The 18,120-nt window shown below is 39.5% G+C and overlaps 1 protein-coding gene across 7 annotated transcripts in view; it reads left to right on the top strand.

Moving 5' to 3' along the window:
• Nucleotides 1-18,120, top strand: part of LOC119746307 (myosin-IIIb-like) — a 67,742-nt gene that overhangs the window by 16,317 nt on the left and 33,305 nt on the right. For all 7 annotated transcript variants that reach the window (XM_038223219.1, XM_038223211.1, XM_038223190.1 and 4 more), the window contains exons 5-19: nucleotides 572-676; nucleotides 3,699-3,798; nucleotides 6,367-6,484; nucleotides 7,065-7,166; nucleotides 8,135-8,200; nucleotides 8,654-8,824; nucleotides 10,031-10,133; nucleotides 10,905-11,021; nucleotides 11,646-11,750; nucleotides 12,476-12,559; nucleotides 13,687-13,889; nucleotides 14,583-14,681; nucleotides 15,811-15,922; nucleotides 16,520-16,646; nucleotides 17,421-17,631. In XM_038223219.1, coding sequence (XP_038079147.1) covers nucleotides 572-676; nucleotides 3,699-3,798; nucleotides 6,367-6,484; nucleotides 7,065-7,166; nucleotides 8,135-8,200; nucleotides 8,654-8,824; nucleotides 10,031-10,133; nucleotides 10,905-11,021; nucleotides 11,646-11,750; nucleotides 12,476-12,559; nucleotides 13,687-13,889; nucleotides 14,583-14,681; nucleotides 15,811-15,922; nucleotides 16,520-16,646; nucleotides 17,421-17,631 — 1,823 coding nt within the window. The remainder of the gene's footprint in view (nucleotides 1-571; nucleotides 677-3,698; nucleotides 3,799-6,366; nucleotides 6,485-7,064; nucleotides 7,167-8,134; nucleotides 8,201-8,653; nucleotides 8,825-10,030; nucleotides 10,134-10,904; nucleotides 11,022-11,645; nucleotides 11,751-12,475; nucleotides 12,560-13,686; nucleotides 13,890-14,582; nucleotides 14,682-15,810; nucleotides 15,923-16,519; nucleotides 16,647-17,420; nucleotides 17,632-18,120) is intronic.

Raw genomic sequence — 18,120 nt, 5'->3', positions numbered from 1 at the left:
TGTTCTCCCTTGGGGCCCTGGATTACAGAAAAACATGATATAATAACGACAAAAATTAAAAAAAAAAAAAAAAAAGACATAATGAATATATTACTAAAAATAACCCAAGGAATTAAAACCACAGAAAATTAAAACCCTAAATTACAACAGACGCTGTATAACCCAAGCAATTAAAACCACACAAAATAAAAACCCTAGATAAAAACAGACGATGTATAGATAAACAGATTTAAAATGGAACATTAATCCCGAGTTAAAAAATTCCATTATCTTATTTAGAAATAAACCTAGTAAAAGAAACTAGGGAGTTAGGGTTAATAGATCCATCAGGGAATTCATAAAATGTAATACAATGTAATACAATGTAGTACAGTTACTAAAACATGTACATGTACATGTATACATGTAGCTTACAGTCAAATGTCAATCAGTTACACCTTCTTAGGATCTTGGACTCAAACCCTGCTTTGTTCTTGGTGGTTACTTTTCCTTGCTGAAATTGACTGTTTTATTTACTGCATACTTAATACGTTCACGTGTTAAACGCTGACTCGGCTCACTGTTTCTGCAGCTTTGTGAGGCTGGTGCCGTGACGGATCTCGTACGCGGCATGCTGGAGAGCCACGAGAAACCAGACGAGGTCATCATCGCCTACATCCTGCGAGAAACATTGAAGGTCTGTAGTAACATTGTTACATTGCTTCCTAGTACATGTATATAAGTTCAATACACACATTCTTGTAAGAGAGAGACTTCTGATGTCATCCATGACACGAGGGATGCAAGTAAGGTATTTATGGAATGATTATGAACCACGCTTTATGACCCATCACACACAAATTATTAAATTACTAATATAAACCTCTAGCCCACTATAATAAGAATGCTTTTCAATACAGAAATTTTCATTTTAGTACCTAAATTATTCCAAAGATAACACTAAAAAAATAACAATCATTCTAAAACTCATTGGGAATTGTTCCTGTTTCAAACTCAATATTAAGCTCTAGCCCACTATGTTAAGAATGCTTTTCAATACAGAAATGTTCATTTTAGTACCTAAATTATACCGAAGATAATACTAATAAATAACAATCATTCTTGAACTCATTAGGTTTTTTTCCTGTTTCAAGGAAACTGTAACCACTTGTTATGAAAATTCCCTAATTTAATTAAACTCTCGTTTAGAGACCGTGCCACTTAGCCGACCTAATTTTAAGACAAGGCTAATTATCATCTGCCCACGCGACTAATAGGAGGTACACACGGACAGCATTTGCCATTCCTTATCAATCGCATTAGGTTATGCATTAAATACACAGGGTGAGTCAAAAAGAAAAGTGACCTGGATTAATGATTTCTTTTCTTAAAAACCAATCAAATTTGATACACCAATGAAGTATGTCTTAAAGAAGCATGTTCTTCCACTCATCAGAAAAAATAACTTAAATTGATCCATGCTATCAAAATTATGCATGTTTTACTAAACAAATCATTTTTTTTAAAGCTGTCCACGGAATGCCATTGGAAGCTATTGAGCCTAGTGCGAATTATAGATTACACACAGGCATTCAAATACAAATCAGATTTTAATAATTTGAATCAAGAATGAAAAATTATTTTCAACTGTCGGATTTTGTGTTTTGAATATGAGGAACAAGTCAACTCTTTTTTTCCCTCCTGATATTGATGGCAATTTTTGTCTGTTTTCTTTTACAAGATTTTGTTCATTCGTGGAGGTGGGAAAATGTCCATGTTTCATTGTATTTAATAGGTATTCATCAATTCGTAGAACAGTAAATGATAAGTGGTGGACGGCTGAATTGTGTGCTCTTTTTATTAAAATAGGCATAACTTGGGAATAGAGTATGCAAATTACGTGAAATTTTCACAGTTACTGTCAATAACATACATGTACATGTACTTTATCCCTGTGTTATTTTTATGAACTGGAGCGAGCAACATATTTAATAAAAAAAAAATTCTAATTCGGTCACTTCCTTTTTGACTCACCCTGAACTGCGCCACCTCTAAAAAAACATGACCAACAGATTTCATGTGGTGGTTCGGGCCGGTCACTGTATGTCTGCAAAATCAAAGGAATTTGAAAATCTGTTTATTTTAATATACGCAAGCAGAACGCACACTGGTAGCTTCGATTTAATCCATGCCTACGCAGTCTCATTGTCCATTCTGTCCTAATTATTCCCTGTCCTCCCTTCAAGCACCGACGCTACTGTAAATTGCATGTATCGTACAAAAATCACCTGCCCCTAATCAGGATGCTCATTGATGTTGCCATGGCGACCCCTCCATCGGCTTCCGTTTCAACAGGTCCGGTGTCTGCGCATGCACCAACAGTCGTGGAATGTAGGTTGTTATGGATTGGCCGGTAATCACACTGGCTGGTAGATCGTACACACTGCTTGCTGTGTGTAATGAGGCCTGCGGATGAGAACCATACAGGAAATTAAATGCATGAGATTAACAGTAGAAAGGTGCTACTGATTTTTTTTCCAGTTGCAGCTTTTTTTTAGAAGGACGAAATCTAGGACTGGACATTGGTCCTGCTGGTATCACACTGAACTGGACAGATTAATTACATGCAGGGTGGTGTAAAAAGAAGGAAACCCACTTTTGATCGCAATTTTCACCTACTTGTTGAGCGTATTTCAAAAATTCAATATTACGGTATTAAAATGTTGATCTTTAATCATAAGTGACAAAAAATGTATTGCAAAGGCACACTTTGTCTCTGAGATATGGTAGTTTAAAAAATTTCATGTGCCAAACCTGTTTGTCCACGAACGGCTTTATTTCATCCGCTTGACTGAGTTCCGGATCTTGATTTGAAGACAAAAAACACTTCACTAGACTTACACATGGACAACAGTGACTTTGGTGACTTGTATTCAAATTAGCATAATAACACTATTCTTGCGATTTTTTAAAAAGATTTCTTTAATTTTTTCGTCATGAAGTGAAGAATATTTGACAAAATGTGAGAAATAAAGACAGTGTCCTGAAATTTATTTCTTGTGGATCAAGTCAGCCTGATAAAAAAAAAAATAAGATTGGATTTTTTTCGGGGGATACAAGAATATATTGCACTCGTATAACAATATTGCACTCGTCTTCGACTTGTGCAATATTGTTATAGCTTGTGGAATATATTCTTGTATAGCCCCATCAAAGCCATCCAATATTACAAATGTTAAATATCAAATGCATAAAAATGTTGCCCATGTCTTGTCAATAAACTGACTTGAAAATGTTTTTAATTCACACGTACTGATTCATAGCCTTAGCTACACATGGAGTATTTCAAATTGGTCAATCATGCAAAAATATTTCAGAACCTTTCTCAAGGTTCAAATTAGTACAACAAACAAATCCGTAAATGACACAGTTTGTTTATGTAATGTGAGTTTCCACTCCTTGGACAATGCTCACTGTTTTTTTGAGAGCCTTCACAAGCTTTTTCAGGTAGGGCTCAAACTCACAAGCTGCTTAGCATGGTAATTTGAATAATTGATTAATTACATTGTCATCATTTTAACAATAATAAAAATGCAAATTTTTAAAACATATCATGTACATATATAGGTAACTACCTGGTCCTGCTATTAAACTGTTCATGCTGTTTGGTTATAAAAAAATGAAATCATTAAAATGAAGTGTTTTTATTTGTCTCATAGGCCCTCCATCACCTGCACAGTCATCGGGTCATGCATCGCGATGTCAAAGGTCATAATGTCTTGATGACCTCAGACTCGCGCATCAAATTGATTGACTTTGGTGAGTAGCATGAGATTGCCACAGTGTTGAAAACACTAGATAAAGCATATTTCAGCTGAGTATTCTATCATGTTTCCAAGACATCTGTGCTACATATTATTTATAATCATACTTCATGCTTGTGCACTTAGGTTTATTAAAGGCGTGTAAGAGCATTGGTAATAACCCAGAAACAAACCTACTAAGGAAACAATAATTGAAAGGGTTTTTAAAAAAAAAATTACGCACACGGGCACACTTTCTTTAAAATGTGACATTCTGCAAAGATCACTTATCCACTGGGATCAGACGTCGATAACTAAATGAGAATCATATTCTGAGAGCTGATTTTGGGACATTGAGAGGGTGCAATTCAACATGCGATACAGCATTTTTTACTTGTGCGACCAAGAAATTTGCATAGCTTTTCTCTGTTTTCTTTAACCCTAAATCCCTAGCATGATTTACTAGGAACCATACCCATCCTGGCAAATTCCAACACCATATGGGAAACTGCACACACATATTTCTGACTTTGATTCTGGAGGTGTGCCAACCCAATGTAAAAGACTGTCAGTTTAGGGGTACTGTACCCATCCCGACAGATTCCAACAAAACATGCTGTTGGGGTTTGATGGGTTGAGTTCTTTAAGAGTTTAAGAAAAATGTGGTATCCACTAAACATCAACAATTTAGTTGTTATGTACCCTTCTTATGATTATGAGCAATTTTGTTGTTTCAATGTAAAAAAAACCCCCAATTTGCAACAAAGCAAATAATTCCATGTACCTTTAAGACACCACCTGTCATGAAAAAATGATAATGTATCCATTAGTATGTAAATCGAGGCATTCTCCAGTTCTGAGAAAAGCAAACAAAGAGTTAAATACTACGTTTAAGTGGAAATTGCGCTGATCAATATTGACTTCCATTCAATTCTTTATTATCAACAATGTGTATGCAGCCTCTCTGTTGGACGGGCAGGCTTTCTAAAGTTAGACATTTAAACTGATTCGGTTGTGAGTGACTTAATAGGGGTTCATTATTGATTTTTGTCCGTCATGTTGAATTAACCCAAATTCCCCTCAGACCGTTTTTATGCTGGAAACATTCCTTCAATATAATTACTGTCCTGGAAAGCAATGAAATATGTTCAGTAGCGTCTATGATATAATTGTTTCTGTATGATACAGGGTGTTTTAAAAAAAATAACGAACCCCCAAAGTATTCTCCTTTTCACAGCTTTTTAAAAAAAAAACACTGCAAATACATATTTAGAGAGTATAGGTCATTAGCTTTTCAACAACGAAACAAATATTTCCAATCGGGTAAATAGTTATTGAGTTACGGCCATTTCAAAATAAGTGCAGATTTTTTAATCTGTCCACGGTTTCAATTGTCATTTGTTAGGAATGTACTGGATTTGGGTTGGGGGAAGTTTTGCTTTCTTTAATGTTTTAATAATTCATTCTTTATTTTGTTCATTTGAGTTTCTATTTTTTGCAGCAATGGTCATTTTATCCTTTTGGAATAATGGTAGTCCTGAAAAGAACTGTTTGGTTAACTTCTTAGATGATTACTGTGCTGCTCTGTCTCTGCCCTCTACTTGGTAGCCTTTTTTTCACAAATGAAAGTTTCGGTCTGTGTTCTTATTGCGGCAGTCAAAATATCAGCTGCCATGGACAAAATGCAAAAGCGGTACTTACTTTGAATTGGCCATAATTCAATAAACATTTACCCGATTGGAAAGATTTCTTCGTTGTTGAAAAGCTAATGAACTATACTCTCAAAATTTGTATAGATATTCGCGATGAATTTTTTGGAAAAGTTGTGAAAAAGAGGACGCTTTGAGGGTTCGGTATTTTTTAGACACCCTGTATAATTGTCACAGAGGGCCAACCTATAGTCCTCTTCAGTGTTCCCATGGCACGGGAAAAAAAACAGGAAAAGTCGTGGAATTTTTATTTTCAATTTCCAGGTCTGGAAAAGTCAGAGAAATTTGTAAAAATGACAAAGGTCATGGAAAAGACACGGAATTTTGTGAGGACCAATTTATTTTGAAATTTAAACTTTGTATATTCATAAGTTACCCTCAGAAAACTGATTTTTATACCCGACAGAATGCTACAAATTTCGCTGATCAATACAATATTGATTTCGAAAGGCATTCTTGCTTTGCTTGGTTGTTTTTCTGTTTCTGTTTAAGCACTTTTAACAGAACAAGTTTTACAGGTTATGGATTTTCATAATTTGGTTACGGAAAAGTCGTGGAATTTTATTTTCCGAAAGGTGCATGAACCCTGCCTCTTTGCATCACTCTGATTGGCTGAACTACTGACTCACTGTCACTTTTGAGCCAGAGATTGGGCTAAATCTGGCCCATTGTGCAAACAGGTGCATGAAAAGACTTCCAGTGGTTAGCCAGTTTGAATTAATTGAGTAGAATTTTTATTACCAGCTTACAAGGCTTTCCTTGTCTTGTTAATATTCTGTCTGTATTCTGAAACCAGTTGAGAAACTGTCAGTATTAGACCAAATGAAATGAGTGTTTACAATCTGCTATTTTATTTCTTTTTCTTTTTTATGCAGGTGTGTCTGCAGTATTGAAAGGGCGTAGCAAGCGCAACACGTCCGTCGGTACCCCGTACTGGATGGCGCCTGAGGTCATTGCTTGTGGGCAACAACTGGAGTGCTACTATGGCACTAAGTGAGTCAAGCTGAAAGTTTTAGTTGGTTAAAAATAAAAGGTTAAAGAAAACATAAGCAGTTGGAAGCAAAAGGGCTTTTATCATTCTCCATAAAGAATGGTGTAGGTGTGAAAAGTACGCTCTGCCTAGCTGTGTTCAGTGGGTCCTAGTTCTGCTTACAGTGGACCTGTGACAACTGCTACACAGGTAGGGGAGCCAATAGTGTGAAAGTACCTATATAGTAAGCTTAACCCCAACCTTCCCAAAATCCTCCAATAATCCTCTTTGCAAAATGGAGGATTTTGCAGGATTGAGGCTATATGGAAAAAATGTCCGGCTGATTTTGAAGGATGCACTGTGTCAATTTTCCTTCTTTAACATGCGTGGGCATTTTCGAAACATTGACATAGTGTTCAACTGTGGCTTCACGTGATCCAAGCCTCCTGCACGGAGTTGGAAGCTGTGGCTGAATATAGGTCCAGTGGTCTTCATCAGGAACATCAGATCTTGTACAATGAGGCCAAAATGTAGGTATTTAGGCTTTTTTAATATTAATTGCCCTCATTATTTGATTGATGTTTAATTGTCTGTCATTTGCAGGAGTGATATCTGGTCTCTGGGCATCACTGCGATAGAACTGGCGGATGGTGAGCCACCGCTCAAGAACCTGCATCCAATGAGAGCTCTCATGAAGATACCAAGGTGATGATAAATAAACCAAAAATCTGTCTAGTCAAGACATGTGAAGTATCGCACTTGTCACAGTGTATCAGTGTTGTAGTCGAGACCAGAAGGTCTGATACCAAGACTCGGAGGCCTGAGACTTAAGCTGAAACTTTCTGGTCCGAGACCACTCACTGAAACCAAGACTGAGACCAAGATCTTGAACCACAAAAGTTCTTTCAGTGACATTGCATTGGCTCTTAAATTTGTTGCAGGGGTGAGATTTTTCAAGATTTTTCCTGATTTTTTTAACGTTTTTTGAGGTTTTACCGTAAAGGTGTTTTCACCTTTCAGAGTTTATATGCAACAAAAGAAATGGGCACTGTAACGGGTGCCCGAATGGCCTCTTTGTTGCATGACAATGTTGAGCGTCTTTCAAAGTGCGTACAGTGCAATGAACCTTTCACAATTACGCAACTTAGTCGTGCGTCTTATCACTCCTTGATTTGTGCGTAGTAATATAAACGCGCAACATTGTCGGGCAACATGGACCTTTAGGCAAATACCAGCATACACCATAGACCCTGCATTGCGATTGGGCCCTCGGTGACCCTCTGCTGATTATTTTGTGGAGCTTTCACTTTCCCCCAAGTCTCACCCCTCTTGTTGGCATTCTCAAGTCTTCGTTATGTCAAGCACTCAGTGGAATGCTGTGGACTTGTGGTTAAGGGCGTTGGATTTGTGGTCTGCAGGTAAAGCTGCAGGTTGTGGGTTCAGGTTCAGCCTGGGGTTATGGTGGTGTGCCTATGGGCAAGGCACTTTGTCACGCATTGCTTCTCTCCACCCAGGAGTAAATGGGTACCTGCAAAGGTACGGGCCATATGCGCTAATATTGAGCTGCTGCAGAACTGGTCTCGTGGCCTGATGAACAGGGGTAATAATTGTAAAGCACTTTGATACCTTTGGTAAAAGGCGCTATATTGAACATAATTTCCATTCCTCTGCAGGAACAAGCCACCAACCATACAGCACCCTGCCAAATGGTCTCCTGAGTACAATGATTTCATTGCAAGGTACAAGTATGGCACTATTAAAAAAATGATATCTAAAAAAATTGGGACTGAAAATATGTGTAGAAATACAACACTTGAGACTCAAACATGCAATACAAGAATAGAAATGGGCATTGGTACAACCAATGGAATGCTTCTTCATCACTTCATAAAACCTGTTCATTTTTTTGTTCGGGGATTTGCAAAACTATACATTTTTGGAAACTGTAGTATACCAAAGTAGAAAACTAATGTTTCCATTTTCCCTAATGCATGCGTGGCGGCCATCTTGGATTTTTCCAAATGGCCGCCAGACGATTGGTGTTTTTCAGTAGCATGGCTCTTAGACAACAAAGCTTCTTGATTGCAATGCCTGAATCAATATTTAAGGGGGCTTACTGCAGAAATTTTGAATGTATTTTCTATATTCCTCTAATTTCTTTCTCCACTACCCCCTCATCACAATTTGACCAGGTGCCTGGTGAAAGACACCGAGCAGAGAGCCAGTACCACCGAGCTTCTATCGCACCCCTTCCTGGCCAAAGTGCCCGCCGATGTCTCAGTGGTACAGTCCCAACTGACTGGCCTGATTGGGCTGTACACGGAGACTGACGGACTGACGCACGTGCCTGAGGTCACCACAAAGTAAGTGAGAAAGATTATGAAACTTATCAACCGGTGTTGCCTGTGATGGATCACAAGTCCTCACAATTCCATCAAAAATGATCACAAGTCATCCAGTCCCAAGTCAACTCACAATCTGTACAAGGGCTTTCTTTTGCTGATGTTCATTCCTGTACTTGTGAAAGGACTTGTGGCTGGACTTGTGGCTGGACTTGCGACTGGACTTGTGACTGGACTTGTGACCGGACTTGTGATGGACTTGTGACCGGACTTGTGACTGGATTTGTGACCGGACTTGTGACTGGACTTGTGACTGGGTTTGTGACTGAAGTTGTGACTGGGCTTATGACAGGACTTGTGACTGGACTTGTGACTGGGTTTGTGGCTGGACTTTTGACCGGACTTGTGACTGGACTTGTGACTGGACTTGTGACTGGACTTGTGACTGGGCTTGTGACTGGGCTTGTGACTGGGCTTGTGACTGGACTTGTGACTGGACTTGTGACTGGACTTGTGACTGGACTTGTGATGGACTTGTGACTGGACTTGTGACTGGACTTGTGATGGACTTGTGACTGGACTTGTGACTGGACTTGTGACTGGACTTGTGACTGGGCTTATGACTGGACGTGTGACTGGACTTGTGACTGGACTTGTGACTGGACTTGTGACTGGACTTGTGACTGGACTTGTGAAAGGACTTGTGAAAGGACTTGTGACTGGACTTGTGACTGGACTTGTGACTGGACTTGTGACTAGGCGTGTGGCGTTGACTTGTGGCCGGACATGTCACGTTGTGATCTATCGCAAGTACTCAGACTACAGAACTGGCATCAACCTGCAGGGTGCTGTTGAAATCAAGTGCATCACAACTCAAGTCCAAATCACACGTCAAATCACCACTTCAGGTCACAATTAATAAGACATGATCAATGACAATATAATGTCTTGTTCAAAGTTCATTTTAATAGATTAAAATTAATTTGAATAGCAAATTATTTCTGGTCACTCGACTTGACATTGGATGACACGTGACTAACTCGTGAGGACTTATGATGACTTGACAACAGTTTGGGACATGGTGAAGTAGAAAATGACGTCGATTGGGTTTGTTGAATGTCTTGTCACTGCATAATGATGCTGATAGGATTTTGAACATCAGTTTCATCTCCCAGCACTTGCGAATGTTTTGTATGACTAATATTTTTAATGTATTTATTTCCGCAGGCATGGCAAATTGAACCCAGTGCGGACACGTGGCCTGCATAAATCCAGCAGGAGAACCCCGGACATGGTCAATGATTTAGCTCAGCTAGAAAACCTCACACAGGTATTAAACATCTCTCTCTCTCACTCTTGAAATATGTGGTATGAGATGTGGTAGTGGCCAACTCTGAAGAACATTTGTACACTCAGCCTGTTGATATCATGTGAGAATAACCATTAGTCTGAACACAGCCTCATGTTTCTCACTCGGATTAGGAGTCTGAGAATGGCTAGCAAGTTGTTATGGCTAGCAAGTTGTTGTCCTTGTGACCTCTGATAAGGGGTCGACTAATTTAGATATCCTCATCCGCATACACATGTATATGCGCACTCAGTCAATCAGACTACACACAAAGAAGACAGTGCAACCATTACAGTTTCAATAACATTGACAGTGCTGCTTGTATGATATGGGGTACCAATTTCATTGAGCAGAAAATACTGCTACACAATTTTATGTGCTATACAAAAGGCAGCTGAGAACAAGTCACAAGCATTGCGTGACGGTGACTTAAGGTTTTGGTTAAGCAAAAATTGTTTTTCAAATAAAGCACAACAGCAAACTAACTAGGTGCATTATAACAGTTTTAAAAATTTGAACAAAGACGTAGACTGGAGGGGGGTTTGAACCTGGAACCACCAGATTGCCGTTTCCGTGCGCTGCCAATTGAGCTATCCAGCCCTAGGTTGGCGATTCCCAATTTTGTCACTGTTTTTGTTCAAGGGGCGCTAGTCAAAAGCAGATATTTTCTGTGCTTAGTAGCTCTTTGAAGTTAGCCCCAGGTCTCAAGTTCAAAAGTAACCATGCGCTTTGTGCTGTTTGTCTGTTTGCTAGGATTGTATCGTTCAGCATCTGTACGGCCGCTACATGAAGGGTCAGATCTACACCTACATAGGAGACATTCTAATGGCTGTCAATCCTTACACGCAGATGGCTATCTATGATAATAGTGTGAGTAAACCTAATCTGTGATCTGTCGCTGCATGAAGGGTCAAGTCTACACCTATGTAGGAGACATTCTAATGGCTATCAATCCTTACCCAAGGAGACATTCAAACGGCCGTCAATACTTACACCTTTATAGGAGACATTGAATGGGCCTTCAATCCTTACACCTATATAGGAGACATTCAAATGGCTGACAATACTTACACCATATGTAGGAGACATTCAAATGGTTGTCAATGCTTACACCTATGCAGGAGACATTCAAATAGCTGTTAATACTCACACTTATATAGGAGATATTCAAGTGGCTGTCTGTACTTAAACCTATATAGGAGACATTCAAATGGCTGTCAATACTTACACCTATGCAGGAGACATTCAAATAGCCGTTAATACTTACACCTATATAGGAGACATTCAAATGGCTGTCAATACTTACACCTATATAGGAGACACACCATAGCTGACAATCCTTACACCCAGATGGCTATCTGCGATAACAGACTGAGTAATCCCAATTCATTATCTCCTGTTAGTGCAGAATTGTCTGCTTTATTTAGAGAAGATTGTTTTCATTGGACACTTTTGACATTTGATTAAGCTATTTCTGTTTTGTTTTTTCTGCAGTTTTCAGAGTTGTACAGGCATGCCCCCAAACAGGCAAACCCGCCCCACATCTTCGGCATGGCAGACAGCACGTACCAGGCACTACTCTTTCACAATCACAACCAGGTGAGAACTTAAATTTTGTCTTCCCATGCTCTTCGGCATATTCAGTGTTTTTCTTCTTACAAATTTGTCATTTGCAGGTTTTTCGGGAAAAATCTACATTTTTGCATTTTTGATGTTTCCACCCTCTGAAAATGTGCCTTTTCTTTGGGCTGCTTTTGCTCCTACAGTGCACAAAAGATGCATGTGAATTATTATTAGGCCGCAAAACATTTAAAATTTGTAAAAGTAATTTTTCCATAACTAAATGTTAGCAGATATTTTTTGCTCGATATCTAATTTTCAAAGTGAATAACTTTTGTAATTCTACAAAAATAGCAATTTAACAAAACAAAATCTGTTTTTCGGGATGAAACTACAAAAAAGCACAGGGAGACAGCTTGAAAGATTGTTCATAAATATATTTAAAAAACATGTACCAGATGCAATTTTTGGCAAATCAAATGGGTGTCAAATTTTTCGGTTATGCAAAGCGGGTAAAGCAGAATACGCACCATCCAATGGAAGCTTTCTGAATTGTGAATTGCTAAAATATGGATTGAATAAAATTTGGTTAAGTGTAATGGACACATGGATTTGGGCCAAAGAGTCTTATCGTTGTTTACTTTTTTGTATTTGTTCATTTCTGCAGTGTCTGAAAAAATTTGGTTAAACAATATGGACACATGGATTTGGGCTTTAGAGTCTTATCGTTGGTTACTTTTTTTTGTATTTGTTCATTTCTGCAGTGTCTGATAGTGAGTGGGGAGAGTGGTGCTGGCAAGACAGAGAGCGCCAATCTACTTGTACAGCAGCTGACCAAACTTGGAAAGGTACGAATAGTGAAAAAGTGTCTACACTCTTTTGGAAAGCTTTTTGGGGGTTGGGGTTGCATTTTTTAAAATTAATGTTAATACTTTTGATTTAGGGTACAAGGTATTATTGATTTTTTTCAATGACTTGTTTCAATAAATGTGAAGAGAGCAAAGCCATGTCCATAGTCATGAGCAATGACTTCTTTCCTCCAAAAGTGTGATAAATTACCCCAAAAATACTTCAAATTCTGTACCAAATATGTAGCTTCACAATCATATAAAGTAGTTTCCCTTTTTCGGCGTCTGTTAACCGTTAATACTCAGGCAGTTTATTTTGTTTTAATGTAAAATGCAAATGTGAAAGACAGCATGCTCCACAAAAGTGTTAACTCTGATGGTCCAGTCAAATGCTTCATTACTGCTCAGAATAAATTGTAAAAAAAACAAAGACAAACACAAGAGTTGCTGGCCCTATACCCCTGTACACAAAAAGCACAAGTGAGCAGTACAATAGAGGCGTATGCTATACATGACCTAATCTGAAAGTATCCACAAGGGACTCATATCAGATCTTGTTCAATGAAGAACCACTTTGTCAAGGATGAGGTGATCAGTACAGATGTTGTGTAACTAATGATACCTCTGCTACCAAAGTAGTAGGTTATTTGCTATTATATAACCGACATACAGATCCTTGTCATTTGATTGATGGAACTCACATCACATGACATTTGCTATTACTCCCATTCACGCCAGGGCACAAAAAGTCCCATTCGCCCATGGGGAATGGGAAATACTATTGAACAGTTACGATCATTCTTGTTCCGTGACGTGGTATTTGTGTGCAAATGTATGCTGCAGAGTTGGGTTCAAACATTTTCGTGAAGGGGTGGTTTGGAAGAGAGAAATACATTTTCCACCAATTTTGTATTGAAATAAAAGGTCAAATATATCAAATAACAAGGATCTATATGTCAGTTATATAAAACAAATATTGAGTGGCTTTAAATTGTCCAGATTTTACCTTGCGATAATATTCCTCCCACTCCACTCTGAGCCACTCAATATTTGTATATTATTTACTCTTAACACAATTTAACAGGAGCATGCTTGATTTTCCTTTACTGTGCACAATTTTTTTACAGGCCATAAACCGATCATTGGAGCAGCGTGTTTTGCAGGTCAACCCCTTACTTGAGGCCTTCGGTAACGCCCAGACTGTCATCAACGACAACTCCAGTCGCTTTGGCAAGTTTCTGGAGCTGAAGTTCACCAGCACGGGCCAGGTGATGGGGGCTGTCATCTCCCAGTATCTGCTGGAGAAATCCAGGGTCATACAACAGGCAAAGTGAGTTGGCATACCTGGGAATCCAGGCTCTTATAAAAGGAAATCCAGGGCCCAGCAATAGGCAAAGTGAGTTGGGCTAACTGGGAAAAACCCAGGGTCCTACAAAAGAAATCCAGGACCCCAACAGTTGGCAAAAGGAGTTGGCATACCAGGAAAATCCTTGGTCCTAAAACACAAATTCAGGGTCCTACAACAGGCAAAGTGAGTAGGCATGCCTGAGAATCCAGGCTATTACAAAAGGAAATCCAGGGCCCAGCAATAGGCAAAGTGAGTTGAGCTTGCCGGGAAAAAGCCAGGGTCCTACAAAAGAAATCCAGGGTTGGCAAAAGGAGTTGGCATACCAGGAAAATCCTTGGTCCTAAAACACAAATCCAGGGTCCTACAACAGGTGCAAAGAGTTTGGCACGCTGGAAAAATCCAGGGTTTTATACAGAAATCCTGGGTCCTACAGAAGGCGAAGTTAGTTTGGCATTCCAGGAAAATCAAGGATCATACAATAGAAATCCAGGGTCCTACACAGGCATTGTGAGTTTAGCATGACAGAAACAAAATCAAATTGCTGTGATATAATTGTAAATTAGATTACAGAATCCTATTACTGTAATCATTGCAATTTTTTAATTTTAGTTTTTTGAAGCCTTAGAGAGGCCAGTGTGATAGTTATATATCTTCTCTCTTTCTTCTTGCTTGTAGAGAGGAGCAGAACTTCCACATCTTCTATTACATCTTAGCCGGTCTAGCTGAGAGCAACCAAAGTTGTAACTACCATCTTCAGCTCAACAAAACATACAGGTATGTTCAGTGTGCCATAATCGCGTCCCGACTGTTGTGTGATAAACACGCCACAACCCTACTTGCTAAATAACGGTTTTAAATGATCTTGAACCCTTCGTTGACTCTGCATAGGGAATACAGCTGAAACACAGACCAGTGTTTGATTGAGGGCGGCTTTAATATGCATTCTGGGGCAAGTTAGTCCAAGTTCAGGCAAGGACCAACAGTCGACTAGTGGGTGATTTGTGACGTACCCTACGCCTGCGCACTGATAGCAACGTGCAAACGTCTCTAGTCAAACACTGGTCAAAATGTCATCGTAAAACTTCTGGATCCTGGCTCCCTGCTGTACGTTGTGAATGCGCGCGGCTAGTGGATACCAGGGATGCAACCAGCCCCAGTAGTCAACCACCGTCGACTTGACAGAGTTCGGGCTAACTTTAGTCAAACTATTGTTAACCAATGGTCAACAATAGTTCTTGCGCGAACTTGCCCTTAGATGAAGGACCAATGGTTAACTAGTGGTTGGTTCGTGACGTACATAGCGCATGCGCACTGAAGTTGAAGTACGAACAACTCTAGTCGAACTATTGTCGTGTCAACAACTGTGAGAATATGGCGGTCGCACATCAACTAAAGAACTTTTCAACACTTGGTGTTTCTGTTTAGAATACAAGTAATAGTGATTGTGTAGTTTAGGACACCTTTCATAATCACCATTGCTATTGTACAATGGTGACAAAAGTGACAGACTCGTAAACTAACATGGACAAATTATGCCATGAAAATGAAATTTACCACTCATATACAGTTCATTTTTCTGCCATTTTGATAGTTGGTCCCCTTTGCACTAAGCTATGAAAAAATTGCTAGTGATAACTAGCTTTAAATCGTGGCACGACTAGCCGCTGTTGGCTGGTCTTGAATAGTCAAAGAGACTGGTCCAACAATTGTAGACTAGCGCGTGACTTGCCCCTGGCTAACCAGAATGATTTACTAACCCTACACCCTCCGAGATTCTTCACAATCCACCAGGGTTTGAGATCTGAAGGGGGTTAGGCATTTCAATCTAAAGCAACCCAGGATACTCTCTCCCTGGTAAACCTTTGATTATTTTGCTTGGTTATCTTTGATCCTTCTTTGACAGATATCTTCACTTGGGTGATCCTTCCTCCACGGATCCCGATCGGCTCCCTGAGCTGCGGAAGAGGTTTGAGGATATCCACAACTGCCTTGAGACCATAGGATTTACCGACGTGGTATGGCATCCTCATAATGTGACTGTTTCATCCTATAATACTGATCCCATGTGGCTGTGTCATTAGTGGTGTGCATTACGGGTAGAACGGGAACCGGCTACCCTGTTGAAGTAAAACATGGGTACTCGGGCACCCGTAAAAGAAACCCAACCGCAAAATACAAATCCTGGAAGTTGTCTGAAGGGCTTCATAGGTTTACGGTGTAAACTGCAACATTCGCGGGCGTCATCTGTTGCACGTTAGAATGCATAAATGTGAAATCTCTTTCGATTTTCAATGTAGCCTGGTTTTCATTTTGAAAATTCCCCGCAAATGGCATTAAAACCTTGCTTTGGCGCCATGATCTAGATGGAATGGCACTTTATAAATCCTGTTAGTATTATTATTATTATTATTATTGTCTGAGAAGATACGTATTGTAAGTAATTTGTAAAGTTGGTTACGGGTACCCAATCCATTAATCTGGAACTGGTTCCTGACATCAAACACAATCGTGACCCGTGGATAGAACTATACTTGATTCTAAAACGTGAAGAGAAACACTTATTGGAGATAACCATTGATGAAGATGATGATTTCTGTCTTTGGTTTGCTCAGGAGATTGGTTCAGTCTACAGCATCCTTGCCGGCATCATTCATCTTGGCGAGATCGGCTTTGAGGAGGCTGAACAGTCTCACAGCGTCAACAAGAGCGTCATCACTAACTCAGCCGAAGTCCAGAAGAGTAAGAACAAAACAAAGTTGCAAAAGGAATATACCATTCCAGCAATCATAATAAGAAGCCTGTACTGTAAGCTTTTTAACTTGGCTGGGTGCTCGCATTTTGGCATCCATATGGGTAGGAGGGGAAATTTGAGGAAGTAGGGACATATGATTTGAAACTCATCATATAATTTTTTTTTAACTTTAACAAATGGGAAATGGTCCATTTAAACCTGCCAGTCATTAATGAAAGCCTGAAAACTTCCCCTTCTTGAAATTTCAATTTATCTGTTAGAAATAAACATGATAAGTTTAAAAAAAAAAAAAAAAAAAAAAAATTGCTAAGAAAAAGGCACCGATTGGTATCGTAAAAACCAAAAAGTCCTTAAAACACATATACAAAATGCAACAAAAGACGGAGGGTAACAGTATATTGAACACTCAGGTGCCATTTAAGAATTCCATTAAAAAACCCCATTCTGACAAGGCTCACTTTCAAAACAATTAAATTGACAGGGGAGGGATTGGAACCCGCGACATCTAATCTCAACTTTTGATGATTTGCTCTGTGAAATCAAATTTCAAACTCACTTCTTATTATTTTGAAACCAGTGCAAGATAACAAGTAAACATAGTATAAATTTATTAGAGAAATTGTATTGGGAGTCGGGCAATATAAAGCAAAATGTGTACTGAACCGCCCCTTACTGTCCCACCAATTACTATGACGCCACCCTTACTTGCATGCTGAGTATAAACTGGCCTGAACCTTGAATTCTGATTGCTAATATCGTAGGTAGTGAACTGCTAGGCATTGAGCAGGACGACTTGTCAGAAGCCATCACCACAAGCAGCGTGGTCGCTTGCGATGAGACCATCGTCTGTCAGAACACCAAGGACCAGGCTGAGGATATCAGGGATGCCTTGTCCAAGGCCCTGTATGGACGCCTCTTCAATTGGATCGTGAACAAGATCAACACGCTGCTCAAGCCCATCGAACAGCCAGGGTGAGTCCAGAAAACAGGAGTTTACCATCCAAATGTGGTAGATGTATTGAGAAGTTTGAAAGGATAATGTGGGGGTTGGTGTAGTCGAGGTATTAGTGATGGATCACAAGTCCATCACAATGGTCAATCGTGAGTCATTCAGTCCTTAAGCCCCAGTCACACATTCACGGTTTGGAGCTACGGAACTCCACGGTTTGAACTAAATTTGCGATAAACCTTGGGAATACCGTATTCATCCTTAGTACATACGTGGGTATCCGTCATCTTCCTTGGGTATTCGTGGAGGGGCTACGGTTTTAAACTGTTCAAAACTTCCGTGGTGAATTGTCGTGAAAATTAATCCGTAGTGCAACTGTGGGACATCTGTAGGGCAACTCTACTGATTCGTAGTGTTATTTGTGGCTGTTCGTACATATTCTAGGAGATTCGTAGCTCATTCGTGGTAGAAATCTCTATGAATTCGCTGCGAATGTCCAATGGATAGGCCCA

This window comes from Patiria miniata, unplaced genomic scaffold (assembly GCF_015706575.1).
Source record: "Patiria miniata isolate m_02_andy unplaced genomic scaffold, ASM1570657v1 HiC_scaffold_12, whole genome shotgun sequence".
In the NCBI taxonomy this organism is placed as follows: domain Eukaryota; kingdom Metazoa; phylum Echinodermata; class Asteroidea; order Valvatida; family Asterinidae; genus Patiria; species Patiria miniata.
The sequence above is the reverse complement of the archived record's forward strand: the minus strand, read 5'-3'. Positions and strand labels throughout refer to the sequence as shown.